Source organism: Macrobrachium rosenbergii, chromosome 18 (assembly GCF_040412425.1).
Source record: "Macrobrachium rosenbergii isolate ZJJX-2024 chromosome 18, ASM4041242v1, whole genome shotgun sequence".
Classification (NCBI taxonomy): domain Eukaryota; kingdom Metazoa; phylum Arthropoda; class Malacostraca; order Decapoda; family Palaemonidae; genus Macrobrachium; species Macrobrachium rosenbergii.
Genome location: NC_089758.1, coordinates 6,740,553 through 6,755,379, shown reverse-complemented (window position 1 = coordinate 6,755,379; position 14,827 = coordinate 6,740,553). Strand labels below are relative to the sequence as shown.

Here is a 14,827-nt window from a genome sequence, read left to right as displayed (position 1 = left end):
TCGAGGCTCAAATGTGAGGGAAAGCGATGGCACTGGAGTAATTTTCTTAAGGAACTAATCCAATGTAGCTTGCACAGTGTGTTTTGTTCTTCATAAATGTCTCCGTGACATGCACTAGTCTTGAAGTGCTCTCTCAGCTTTAGCAAATTGTTCCATGTTCACATCCATTTCATTGAAAAGTTTCATTGCATGTTCAGTTGAGGCAAATGCCTCTGCCATTATTTTTGTCGTAAATGCTCTGGCTGCTCTTCAATTTCTTCTTCTTCTGCTCTTTTTCTTTCTTCTGCAAGTTCAATTAAATCTTCTGTTGTTAGCTCTACATCGTGCACATCTATGAGTCCTTGGATATCTTCCTCTTCAATTTCATAATCTAAACTTCTCCCATGTGCCAAGATCTTTTTATTTATTTCCACAACTTCTTCATCCTTATTGGAACCTTTACATGAGTTCACATACACTTTTAGCACTTTTTTCCAAATCCCATTCGTACACTCTTTACCTCCTTCCATGCCCTTCCAATGTTCATAATGACGTTCCGAACATTGAATTCCTTCCAGAATGTTTTGAGCTCTTTCTCCTCATTATCTGTAGCTTGAACTCCCTGAGCAAATGTGTTCCAAAGATAATAGGCTTTGAACGCAGCCACGGTGCCCTGATCCATGGGTTCTGTGAGAGAAGTTGTTTGGGGTAGAAACACAAGTTTTGTGTTCTCATTAATATTTCCGATGTGCTGAGGGTGGCTGGGGGCATTGTCCAGAATCAGCAGAATTTTGAAGGGGATGTTCTTTTCCCTACAATATTTCACTTCTGGAATAAAGCAATGCACAAACCAGTCTTCAATCAGCAGTGCAGTCATTCATGCTTTCTTATTATGGCAGCAATACACAGGAAGTGTATGCTTGCTGTTTCTTGCTAATGCTCTCGGATTTGCAGGGTGATAAATCGTAACAGCTCAAGTTTATACCCAACCACATTTTCCCCAAAGTAGAAGGGTTAGTCGATCTTTGTATGCCTTAAACCCGGGCATCGTTGTTGCTTCTTTATGGATGTAAGACTGTTGAGGCATCTGCTTCCAATACAGTCCTGTTTTGTCGACATTAAAGATTTGCTGCGGCAAGTACCCTTTATCAACAATGATCTTGCGCAAAGCATCCTCAAATTTAGCGGCTCCTCTGGCATCAGTGCTTGCTGCTTCACTGCTAACTTTCAAACTATGAAAATTATGGCAGTTTTTGAAACAATGAAACCATCCAGCAATTGCTACAAAATATTTGTTGTGGGGATCAACATATGTTTTCTTTAGTTCCTCGAAAAGCAACCGCGCCTTGTTTGAATGGTCAAGAGGCTGAGTGGCATATGCTTTTGTATCTGGTCCTCCATCCATGTGACCAGTAACTGCTCCATTTCTTCCAAAGGTCCCGTCCCCTTTGTTATAATTGTGGAATAAACAAGCAGATGCTTTTATAGCATCCATTATCCATTATGATGGTGGATACCGTTGACTGCAATAGCTGCTCATCATGTGTGATCACCATGACTACCTTTCCTGTGGCATGCTAGTTGGTAATTTCCATTTTCTGCTCTTAAGTGATGGAATGCCTCCTCTTCTTCGCACTACCAGCAGGAAACTCACTTGGGCGTTTGGCAGACAACTGATATTACACAAATTTGAGTTTTAAAACAGTTTACGTACGATGAAATGCACAAAAATCACACACGAACACTGACCTAACTTGACTTCATAGACGGCGAGTGGGAGTGAGGTTGAGTCAGGGCGAGAGATACCCACATCCCAGCCTTCAGGCCAATGTATTGTACATCGTACACTGCTGCCTGTCCCCTGTTGTGCGCAAAATACTTTCAAAATATCGTCATATCGGTATCGCATCGTAACTTTGAAACCATCTTACTGCTAACCCCATCACAAACTCAAATTATCATAACACGAATCATCATAACTCAAGAACTACCTGTACTATTTACCAAAGAATTATTGCTTGAGATAAATTTTGCTAATTTATTACACCTTTGCTTCCAAGTATGCAAAATATGAAACTATGTATTTAATAAGCATGCAGAATCAAACCTTTACATTTTTTTTATAATTAAATAAATTTTTGATCTACAAAAACCAAACTAAGGCATTCCTATGACCATTATTTCACTTAAAATCAAGGAAAACAAAATACAATTATAATTGTTGGAAACATAAAGCTAACAGCTCTACTTGTGAATTTATTGCATAAAAAAATTCCTGAAATACAGTACTTTGCAAGGATTTCAGACAAGCTCTCAAAAATGTCAGAGAGAATGTTGATATAGTTCTATGACACTTCATGCTCATCTGCATAATTATAGTTTCTTTATATAATTAACTACCATACACTAAATAATAAATACTGCACTTTTCCTACCCACTATAAATTTAGTAATAGTGGCCCCAGGTTTATGACTGATGATCTCCTATCTTCCCAGTTTTACTGAATACTGTAGTATAAAATCTATTGTTATGTATTGGGAAACACTATAACATGCCTATCTTAGGAAAGTTCAAATGTGCTCCATTATGAATAAATAGTTTCTACAACAACTTTCATATAAAATCCCCTTTAAGTAAAATGATAGAATACACTACTTTACAAACTTAGTTTAATAATTGCTTTGTCTGGTAAATTTTACTCTTTGAATGTTTTCATGGTAAGATTAAAATTCATATCTCAACATTACCATTTTTCTTTATTAGACATATTATTCATCTTTTGTTTTTGAGCCATGTTAATAGAAATCTTTTTCTTAAGTTGATAAAACTGGAAAGTGTAAAGGCTTACTGTACTCTAAGATTTTGTGCTATGACCATTTTGGAAAACACACCTCATAATAATCATGAGCCACTCATCATAAATATTTTACCAACTAGGTTCCAAACTCTTTAAGCAAGTTGCCATGTTCTGTAACACAGAGATACAAGAAAATATTCTGAATATATAAATAAAGTAAAACATTCAGTGCAATAAAAAGCATATATCTCATCCATGACAAAAACACTAAAAAGACAACTTACAGACTATAGAGAGATCTATGTATAATTCCCTAGAATTCTGAGATAAAAATATACATACATTGTATATATGCTGTATATATATTTATACTAACATAATTCTACATTTCAATGACAATTCTCTGACCTAGATAGCCTAACTTTATATAAATTCATTAATAAATTCTTCATATTCTAATAGCTAAAAATCTAAAATAAACTTTTATATAACTATCATATGTAAATCACAAAGTTCAAAGTTTCACATTTCAAATATGTACTTACTAATACTGGTAAACTAAATTTCTCTGATGAATTAACATACATCCTCAGTAAGTTACAATTTACTAACTTGTAATATCACTTGTTGGAAAAAAATAACTACGTCTATTCAGGTTCTCCAAGAACATTTCAGTTTTCTTCTCTGCCCTCAGGTGGTCTGAAGATATTTGCCAACTCATCCAACATGGTTTCATGCCTAGAATAACAGTATAAGACTAGTAGAGTTTCATGCCTCAGTAATATTTTATCAAACAATAATGAAAAACAGGAAGCATTTCATCAAGCTTGGAAAAACAGCAATGTTCACTGGATTACTTGACATGACAGGTTGGTAAAGGAAAATTATATAGAAATTACTTTAACATGATAATCAATACATAAGTCTGAAATAATATTTACACACTAATTATTATTCTTGTGGTTTTATGTCAAACTTTTGATTTAGTTACTAATTTACTATCAATACTCTTTATAGCTGTGATGTTAGCTTAATTTGCAAAAGTTGTAAATCATACATTTATTTTACACAGAGCAATATGGCCATGGAAATAATTGACTTGGTCTATGCATACTTAAAACAAATTAAATTTTTGGGAAATAATAATTTGAAAAATCAACTCAAATGCAGCATAAAAGGTGGTGAGAAACGAAAAACTTTTATTAACCCAAGAGATGCTAGGGGGATGCCACTTAAGGACGACGGCACTATAATGCATTTGCAACTTCAGCAATAGAACCAATATTTTCTTGCTCATTTTTTAACTTATCACCTAATGTTATACATGGTTGTACTCGCCTTATGTCGCAGATTAATAATCAAAAATAAAATAGATACTTTTAAAAACTTATATTTAAAAAGAATATCTTTTGGAAAGAAAACTTTTTTTTAAAAACCACTTTTTAGTTTTGGAATGCTTCATGCAGTATTTTCTGAGACAATTTCAAATTTTTTCATGACAATATTATTCCTTAGCTATTCAAGTAACACCTATAAAAGTACAAAACTATACAACAGTTATTAATTGGTTGAATGGGATAAGCATCATCATCATCATCATCAAAAGCCATATCTCCCAAATTTACAAAATAAACAAAGATTTATAAAAATCTTCGACCATTGCTCAACTTCAGGATACAAAAGCCTCCCTGGTCCTGCCCCCGGGCTGACAGAAGGTTTACAATTTTGCCATTTTTATACCTATGATTAAGAGAAATCTGGCACCTTTTATGTTCAAGAGTGAGCTGAATGGCTGGTGAGGCTGCTGACGTCACTCAAACAGAGCTAAGGGGAAGGACTAAATTTACGGCGATATTTGAAAATAAAGCGTCAATTCTAGTGACACACAGCATCTTGTGTGTTAATTAAGAAATTAATATACAAAGAAAATCATATATGAGAAATAATACATACTATTTGCATGCCATACTTTCATCCATTCTGACACTGCATCAGAGAACCATGAACTGAATTTTGTCACAAGGCAAGGATTATTTGTATTTATTATATCCATAAAATATTTAGTAGATTAATATAAAATGACAAAACACCTACCTGTAAGCAACACGAATATTTGGAACATTGGTCCTCTTTATGTCATTGCCTGCAACTCCTTCCCGTGTGTAATTTGGCCCAATCCAGAACTGTTTTATCTGAAATATTCATACAATTCTCTTCAGGAATTACACAAATTACGAATTCTCTATGAACCTTGCGCTTGATTTCAACTCAACTACAGTTAGTGGCTAGCCCTATTAAAGCTTGGCAATAGGGTTACACTATCTTACAATCACATGCAGCTCCAGTAAATGAAAAGACTAAAACATAGTCCTACTTATTTTCCCATCTCAAACTACCGTCTTCGCTTCAAAAAAAAAAAAGTATAACTAACTAATAACCTTACACATACACACAAAAAAAAATTTTTTCACTTTAATTACAGCTTTCTAAATTGGCATGAACCAGCAATGTAAAAGGTGACAGTTTCATTTTGTTCACTGGTTAAGGGTGAAAAAAAAAAAATAAATAAAAACTGTAATGCACTTTACATGAATCTTGCACACCTACACTGGCTTTAATGGAAGTGTGGTCAGCGTAGTGGGTTGGGTAACTAGGCTCAAGAAACTGATAGGATACTGTCCTAAAAATTAGGCACATCTGTTAGCAGTGACACAAAGTCATGTGACACACCAAACTGTACTCCTAACCTCATGAATCTTGGATAATGCTAATTTATTTCCCTTTTCAGTGCTTTGTCATCTTTAATGGTCATTCCTTGGCATCGAGATTTTGTTCCATAACTATTGAATATTTCGGCTTGAATCAAACTTCGTGACAAGACCATTTACCACTAAAGTTTGGTTGTTTGACCAAACAACTGACAGCTCACAATCTCCCCAGGATGAGTATCATTGAGACTGATCTTTACATGGTTGCTATTTAGTTTACATTCTTGGGAGTCATCTTATGAACATATGTTTTAATGAAACAATTTTGCACAGCTTTAAAATATTACTGCTTTAGACTTCTTATCCATCTCAGATAATGACTATTGTAACACTGGCCAATAAAGCATCAAGACCTTTATCTTTTAGGTTTTTCAGTTGTATAAAAGCACAATGGCAATGTGTATACAGTACTGGGATTAAGCCTTGACACTTTATAGATCATGTAAGTAATGAAGTACAGTAGTACATTGTCAGACTTTTGGTGTCACCATAAATTTCAGGGCGCATTACTTTTAACTGGTTAACCTTAGCCGATTTATATTAAGACAAAGTCACTGTATTTAATGGCATATAAGACCCCTCCCTCATTTCAGAAGGAAATATTGAGAATGTAATTTTTTTGTTTGCTTGTAATTATTTAATGTTATTATCAAAATATAATGCTACAGTATGTCAGAAAATAGTTGGTCAAAGCATGCAACTAGGACAGCAGGAGAGATTTTCTCTTAATAATAATTCTACTATAATTTGACGAAACAAAACTAAAGCAACTTAGGTCTAGCACAAAACATTTTGTAACATCCTTCCATCTCCACCTCCAATGGTTAACTATAATGGTGACAATGAATTATTGTGTTCAAATTTTCTAACAAAGACAAAACAAAATAGGTTAAATATAAGAAATTATTTTGTAGTTTATGTATTAGAATATTTTCATTATGTTTAATTCAATAAAGTTATGTCTATAAAATTGTTTTTATTACATAAGGTCAATGTAAACAGTAGCAATATAGGCTAGCCTACTTGATATGTACTTGTATGCATCACATTAAGTAATTTACACAATGTGTTGCTCTCTCTCTGGTGCTGCATTTTTATTGACATTTATTTGATGCATTACAGTACTGTACTTATCTCACAGTAATGTCTCATACTTTTCATCTATGTGCATTTGTATGCATATGCATCATGTTAAGGTAAAACTACTCACTGTGCAACTGTTTCATTAAAAAAAAAAGTTTTTGAGAGAGGAACATCAAATTCTCAAGACAAAAAATATTTTTGAGAGGGGGGGCACACAACCCCACAATAAGTGCATTACTGTGAGTAGTTTGAATGTGTTTGTGTTTACTGTTTGATGCACCAATGTGTGTGTGTGTGTTATTATTATTATTATTATTATTATTATTATTATTATTATTATTATTATTATTATTATTATTATTATTATTATTATTACTGGGTAGTTTAACCTGACCACTGAGCTAATTCATTTGGTTCTCACACAACTGATCTGAAGGATTTGACTTTATTAACCCTTACTGGACGGGCATGATCATGTGAGGCATAATAACAGCTTTAGAGTGCGAAGTGCACTGCCTCTGGTTAGAATCAATATTTTGCGACATACATTTTGAGAGAATTTTGTGGGAAAAATGTTCAAATCACTTTAATGGGCCATAAACAACTTACAGCAAATCTTACAGCAACACTCTTACCCCAGTACAGGATAGAGGGAGATCAGTGTGAACTGAGATATAATAGGCAAATGTACTACACATCCCCATCCCAGGATGTCTTTTTATATATTTTATCATAAATATACCCAGGGATTGCTGCTGGTTTTAATTCTTATCTTTTATGATAGTATGTCAGCTATAATTTTCCAAACTAAAGTACAAAAAAATATTAGAAAAAGCATGTATACCTCATTAAAAGGTACTGCATCTCCCCATCTCAGTACATCCCATAAATATTTTACCATAATACAGTAAACCCCCAGTATTCATGGGGGATAGGTGCCACAACCCCCTGCCAATAGCTAAAATCCAAAAATACTTGACCCCTACCCCTGAAAAGCTTATAACTGCATATTTAAACAGGTCAGACACCAAAGACAACCTGTAAAAACATTTATAACTGCCTATTTAATGGTTCAAACACCAAATGTATACCTTAACCTATCATCCTATACTAAATATACCTTAAACTATCATCCTAAAACACTTTAATATTTCAAAGTCATCTTTCAACATTACCCTTAAAAATACATAGCTTACAGCTAAGTGTGAAAGCTAAACTTAAGTCCCCCTACATTCAATCAGAGCCATTTTCTCTCAGAGTATTGAGGCTGTCCCATTTTCTTTTTACAGAACATGGGAAACACTAGGAATTCACAAGTTCAGTATTTACTTAATACAGGCAGTCCGTGGTTATTGGCAGGGGTTCCATTCTGAGGGTGTGATGATAACCGAAAATCAACGATAACTGAAAATCAGCAATTTCTAGGGCTTTTTTGGGTTTCGGCGCTGATTTTCGGTTATTGGCGCCTCTGTTAGGTATGTATTGGCACTAATAAGCAGAAATCTGCGATTTTCGGCAATTTTCGTCGCTAGACAAGCCCCGTAAAACCAAATCGCCATTAACCAGGGACTGTCTGTACATTGAAAAAATTTTAAGATATTATGCTGTGTTTAATTTAATATTATCTGAAAATTAGTAAATCATGTTTTTATCATAAAAAATGTATTTAGTCATGAAAATAACATCAAAATACACTACATTCAGTCAGAGCCATTTTCTCTCAGAGTATTGAGACTGTCCCATTTTCTTTTTACAAAACAGGGGAAACACTAGAATTCACAACTTCAGTACAGTACAGTATGTACTTAAATACATAAAATAAAATACATTTCATGATATGCTGTGCTTTCTTTGATGATGAATTCCAATACAGTATTGGGCTTGATTTGTTTTAATTTGTTAGCATCATTTTCACTGTTCCATATGTTCAGCCATTTATTGATAATATGGATTTGAGAGATGTTATATGATCACTAATAGAAATGTCTGTGTGCGATTTTGCCATGGTAGCTGCAACTTTGGTTGCTCTATTGGGTTCTTCATTTCCTTTAATGCCTATGAGGGCAAGAATTCAACAATTTCTTCATTTTTACTATCTATAATTTGTGAAGTGAAAATTTTATTTGTTGTGCAAGGGTATTTTTTTATTATAATTCTGAAGGGTTTCTATGGCACTTCAACAATCACTAAAAATTATGTATTTCTGAGGTGGTATAACCTTAAAAAATTTTAATGACTTATCCTTTTATACACAATTCTACTGTAAAAATGTAAGTATTGTTGGGAAGGAAAATTGGTGCATTTCGTTAAGTGATATGGCTGCAAATTCCACACACTATGGAGGTTGGGACCCATTACTGTACATATATTGCACAGTGGACCTTCAAGTTTCACTCAATGTCTTGAAGTTGCAAAATTTTTTGGTTGGTTTTCTTCTAATTCTTCTATATTTGTTAATTTCTTCAACTTCTAGTTGTGAGAATACTTCATATGGGTTTGGGTCTTTAATACTATAGCCTTTTGGATTATATTGTCTTCATCTGATTTTTCTTTTTCTTTTAGTATTTTTTTTTTATCCTTTATATTTTTTTCCTGAAATTTGATCTATTATATGACTGTTTTGATTTTCGTTATCCTTGTTACCCTTTTGGTTATGGCTTTGTAAATAGGTTTTTTTTTGTGCTGGATCATTAGGCCCTCTTACCTTTGGTTCCAGCTTTACTTTTCTTATGGACATTCCATTTCTGTCGAAGTATTTTTAATTATATGTCATATGTAATGTGCATTCTCTTTAGATCTTACATGGTGATAATCACTACAGTTTATGCACAGTTCACCATAGCTCCATTTTTTTGTGTAATCATTTGATACACAGTATGCACATGCAGAACTGCTATGGCATTTCTTTGCTTTGTGCTCAAATTTTCTGCAATTCTTTTTAAGATTCTTCAAGTTTAATTTTTGGTACTTTTAAAGAGTTCTTTATTTTTCCTGCTTGGAATATTATAGATTTAACAGTCTGGTACATACATTACTGTTTTTTAAGAAACTAATAAAAAATTATTTAACTGGTTCATCTTGATCATTTGGCAACATGACTGTTTCTTATACATTTATTCACTGTGAGATGTGTTGTTACTTTAACTATTGGATTGTATCCATAGATTATACTACATGAGAACTCTGATTCTTGGTAATTGCTCCAATCAACCATGTTTAGTTTTTTGTCTGAAAGTCATTTCAGCAGTTGAATGTTTATTTAACAGGTAGTTTTCAGGTTTTAATGATGATATTTGATTTTCACAGTGTAATATCAAGAGCCTAGACCAATTCTCATTTCAAATTTGGGAATCAAAATGCGTCAAGTTTGGATTTAGTTTTTCTTTTTGTTTTTACCTCCAAGAGTTAAGTTTTCTTTATTTTTTGATTTGAAGAATCAAAAGGGAGAAGCAAATCCATGCCAAGGGTTGAAAGTTTTGGGCTACAGTTTCTAAGAAGGAAAAATTCAAATTTATTTAGGATGGATTCTCTCTGTCAGGGGGGGTCCCTACAAGGGGAGGAGCAATATTACTGTCTTTTAAGAAGGCAGCTGTTCTGGGAGACCTGCCTGAATAATACAACACACCATCAGTGCCTTAGAGGTCATCAGTCTGTTGAGACTGAACCCAGCACTGAGGGCAAGGCTTGAAAGAAAGATTCTCCTCGCTCGAAGACTATGTCAGGTACTCCAGTTGTATGGGGGGAAGAGGCATGCAGTCCACCTCTACCCTCCATCTATGTTTCAAGAGCAGAATTTTCCAGTCCAAATTACTTTAGTCATCATCTCAAAGTCTGTTTTGACAGAAAAAGGAAGAAGGGCACTTACTTTATGAAGAAAAAAGCCTGACTATAATTTGTTAACTCAGCAGCTGAGGTGCAAGGCTGCTAAGACTTTGATGTCTAGTGTTAGCAAAGCACTGGGACACTGCTCCTCAGGTGCCATCCACTAATCCCCCTAACAATATGAGAGAGAGAGAGAGAGAGAGAGAGAGAGAGAGAGAGAGAGAGAGAGAGAGAGAGAGAGAGAGAGAGAGAGAGAGAGTGTGAGAGAGTGTGTGTGTGAGAGTGTGTGTGTGTGTGTGTGTGTGTGTGTGTGTGTGTGTGTGTGTGTGTGTGTGTGTGTGTGTGTGTTCTCTTAAAATGTTAGGCATTATTTAATATTAAACTGAAAAATACGCACTGATAATTTATAATGAATGACAAAATGACAGTTCAAGATAAATAGATGGAATTTCAGGAGATTTCTCTTATTCATGTGGCAAATTTGAATAACAGACAACACTTGGTCCCAAAGGGGCTGGATATGCAAGATTTTAGTGCAATAATAATTAGTTTGCAACAATAATGATTAGAATGGAGTAAATACTGGAAATATCACAATATACAGTAATGGCATTTAGCTTGGTAAGTACTGGTAGTCTCCATTGTCATGGTAAACATTAGCCTACCAGATTCCTAAATTCCAGAATATATTTAAAGAAATTTTTCAGGAAAAAAAAAGTCACAATATACCACCAAATACAGTAACCCCTGAAATACAGTGATGCCAAAACACCTTGTTAAGGGAAATCACTAAGCATCTGATGTTATAATAAATGAAATGCAGAATTGGTACACTTTCAATTCTAAGGTAATTATTTACTGTACTCTTAACAAAAGTCTCTTATAGCAGTATAAAAAGATTATTATAAATTATGTATTTGTTTCCAGATTAGTAATTATCTCATATTGCAAGATGATATGTACCATATACTTTGAGGGAGAACCTGAGAAACCTTTATGAGAGAGAGAACAACAAAATTCCTACCTCATGATCAAATCCACTCATTAGGACGGAATTTCTTGCCAGCTCACACATATCTGTTGGAGACAGTTTCCACACCTGTGTCGCAATTGAATATTCTTCCATGAGGGGCTCTTTTGTGAAGTGGAATTGTAATGGATCATCAGAAGACAAAGATACCAATAAACCACGAGCCAAGTACTCTGGTAAAGGGTTCCGGTGATAATTCAAGAACAGAGAATTATTTGAAAGAGGAGACATTGCAATACCAATCTGTAAACAGAAAAGAACATTTTTCATTCTCCTCACAGAAATATAACCTTAGTACATGTGAAATACTAAGCTACCAATACAGTATACAGTACAGGGTATTAGTGATACACTTCATGGGTGAAATCTTGAATGGCATTTGTAAAATTGTAGCACCCTCAACCCAAAAGAGTGACTTTCTTTAGTTACTTATTCATGCCCTGTCTATTGTTACATATTTTATCACTGGATTAATTTAACTGATCATTAAATACTCTATGAAAAATCACATTTAAAGAAAATCCAACTCACTTCATCGATATCTGATGTGCCAAGAGACTTGCACAAACTTGAATTCTTAAACACAAGGACATATAAGGACCAGCTGCCAAATTCAGCTGACCACTCTTAGTAATAATACAGTTAACTAAAATCCCCAAATTTTTATTCCCTTCACTGAAATATTTTCAAAAGAAACCATTTTATCTTTTACTCTTATACAAAACTTGCCAAGTTTCCATAATATTACAGTACTCAAAATACAATTTTTAGTTTACATAACCAATTATTCAAGTAAGGTAACATCTAAAAAGACAGTCTTACAGTGTTGCAGAACTCAAATAATATTTACAGATGAAGTAGCCTACAGTTTAAAATTAACTGGTATTTGATGTGTTCTTTAGATGTAAGGTTACAATTCCAGTTCTCAAATATTTTGATAAATTATGTATGATGCCTTCACACAATGATTTTATTTAAATTTAAATACTTCAACACTGTAAGGCTGTCTTTTTAGATGTTACCTTACTTGAATAGTTGGTGAAGTAAACTAAAATTGTATTTTGAGTACTGTGATATTGTGGAAACTTGACAAGTTTTGTATAAGAGTAAAAGATAAGATGGTTTCTTTTGAAAATATTTCAGTGAAGGGAATAAAAACTTGGGGATTTTAGTTAACTGTATTATTACTAAGAGTGGTCAGCTGAATTTGGCAGCTGGTCCTTGTATGTCCTTGTGTATAAGAATTCAAGTTTGTGCAAGTCTCTTGGCACATTAGATATAAATGAAGCAAGTTGGACTTTCTTTAAATTCAGACAAGCCTACCTGAGCAAGATAGTACAGGAATTGAAGAACAGGAGCCTTGCGAAGCAACAGACCATGAGAGATGTTCTCACTCAAGAGAAAGCCTGATACAAGATGCTGAATAGGACCGGCTTCACCACAGTGTGGTCGTAGAACAAATGTGTTAAGGCCGCGCTCCCACCGCAACTGATTCAAGGTACACATGTTTGCAAACCTAAAAATATTGTGATAGTACTTTAACATTTTTTAATTAAACAAACTACCTAACTTACAAACAAAAATATCTGCTACTGCATGGTACATACATTACCAGAAAAGTGTAAAATTACTTAAATTTCTGCTTGTCAGTCTTACTAACCTGTATTTTACATCCATAAATTGTAACAACTGATATTTGCATCCACTCAGGAATAAAATGTTTAATATTCTACTTTCAAAACAATAATGCATCACTAAATTGTTTGAAGTACTGTATATATGCAAAAATTCATTGTACAGTACTTGAAATCTGCTAATAGTTAAAAAAAAAAAAATGTTGCAATTAGTATCTTTGAACTATATTCACTTATGAGATCATAACAAGGCATGATCAATGTATTAAAATACTTTAGCAAAATGCTATAGATTGAAATACAGTATATGCAATAGTAAAATTAAAATCTTAAACAAGGTACTATATAGCGCATGAAAGTTAATGTCAAAACTCACATGTAATAGAGGTAATAAGCATATGGCGGGTTCTCAGTATCTGTCCATAACTGAGGAGGTGGAGTATCTTTGTCCAAGAGGGAATTCTCTGGTTTGCTTTCATCATCAACACTATCAAATCCAATCACATATCTGTTGAATATAAAAATATTGTGAATAATGTTGCCTCAACATGTTCCTATCTAAAGTCAACATTTTCTATACAGAGACTGTGCCCGTAATTTATTAACATGCATGATATTCTCAACAAGACAGCACAATATTCACATAATACTTCATATATATGCATAATCAAACATAATACCATTTATACACAGATAAAATATTCTATGCAATGGAGTTATTTATCAAATACCTTTTCTTCTGGTGGGCACTCTACTTAATGCAAAGTCTGAAGCCTATCTTAACAGATCAGTACCAAACTTTGTGGTCTGGTAAAGCAACCGTAAAGAAATACCCAAACAAATCTTTTGCAGATAATATTAAATCTACTTACTGCAAAAAGGCATGAAGCTCAGGGTGACTACTTGGGTCAATGCTAACTTCAAAAAGTGGACGGAATAGGTTATCTATAAGAACAGCGAAGTTGTCCATTATGTTATTACTTTTGTACACATCACTGAAAAAAAACAATAATTTAGTGAAATGAAAATAAAAAAGGACCACATACCCTCTCCCTAAAAGAACAAATAAATTTTTATCATCATTACCGAGTAGTTTAACCAGACCTCTGAGGTAATCTCTGTAGCTCTCGGGACAGCCCAAAAGATTTGCCTTATTATTAGTCAAGTATATATTTTATCTTGATAACAATGATTACTGTACTGTTTCACAAATCTACAAAAAACAGGTCAATCGATATACTGTACGCTGCTTATATGATTGTTTGTTAAACAAGTTTTGACAGATTAACACTAAATAAATTCAGATATGATCAAAAGATGTCATATCTTTATTCAATCACCTGTTTTTAAAAACACTAATTTGTGATGAAAGAGAGAGAACAAATACAACTAGTATTAATTTTCAAAATTCTAGATCATTCATCCCTTACTCCCCATTTTTCATCTTAATCATAATTGTTCAGAATTCATTCTCCTTTTGTTTCATACTACAGTGTTCTTTCCTTTAGTGCATTTATTCATCATATTTTTTTCATTCTATTTATTTTTACCCCTTTTTGATTCACTTGGTGCAAAGGTTGCCTGAATGTGTGTGTGTAAGCATATGCAGGTAGTCCTCTAATTACAAACTTTCAACTTACAAATGTCCACAAGATACTGCATAAGGGATATATAAACCACTTCATGTATTTCATTGCTACTTTTTCAAGGAAA

The 14,827-nt window shown here is 33.6% G+C and overlaps 3 protein-coding genes across 19 annotated transcripts in view; 1 reads left to right on the top strand and 2 right to left on the bottom strand.

The window, feature by feature from the left end:
• LOC136848068 (glutamate receptor ionotropic, delta-2-like) overlaps positions 1 to 6,628 on the top strand; it is a 55,629-nt gene extending 49,001 nt beyond the window's left edge. The window contains exon 12 of the mRNA XM_067120235.1: positions 5,566 to 6,628. The gene's annotated coding sequence lies outside the window, so the exon portion shown is untranslated. The remainder of the gene's footprint in view (positions 1 to 5,565) is intronic.
• On the bottom strand, positions 219 to 1,384 carry LOC136847938 (tigger transposable element-derived protein 1-like). The gene is made up of 3 exons (XM_067119957.1): positions 1,122 to 1,384; positions 500 to 791; positions 219 to 395 (listed from the first exon to the last, which is right to left on the bottom strand). Exons 1-3 carry the CDS (start codon positions 1,382 to 1,384, stop codon positions 219 to 221), a joined length of 732 nt encoding a protein of 243 aa, XP_066976058.1.
• Positions 272 to 14,827, bottom strand: part of AMPdeam (AMP deaminase) — a 139,767-nt gene continuing 125,211 nt past the window's right edge. For all 17 annotated transcript variants that reach the window (XM_067120216.1, XM_067120218.1, XM_067120219.1 and 14 more), the window contains 6 exons: positions 13,987 to 14,109; positions 13,491 to 13,622; positions 12,804 to 12,996; positions 11,475 to 11,723; positions 4,872 to 4,969; positions 272 to 3,515 (listed from right to left, as the gene is read on the bottom strand). In XM_067120216.1, coding sequence (XP_066976317.1) covers positions 3,449 to 3,515; positions 4,872 to 4,969; positions 11,475 to 11,723; positions 12,804 to 12,996; positions 13,491 to 13,622; positions 13,987 to 14,109 — 862 coding nt within the window. In that variant the 3' untranslated portion in view covers positions 272 to 3,448. The remainder of the gene's footprint in view (positions 3,516 to 4,871; positions 4,970 to 11,474; positions 11,724 to 12,803; positions 12,997 to 13,490; positions 13,623 to 13,986; positions 14,110 to 14,827) is intronic.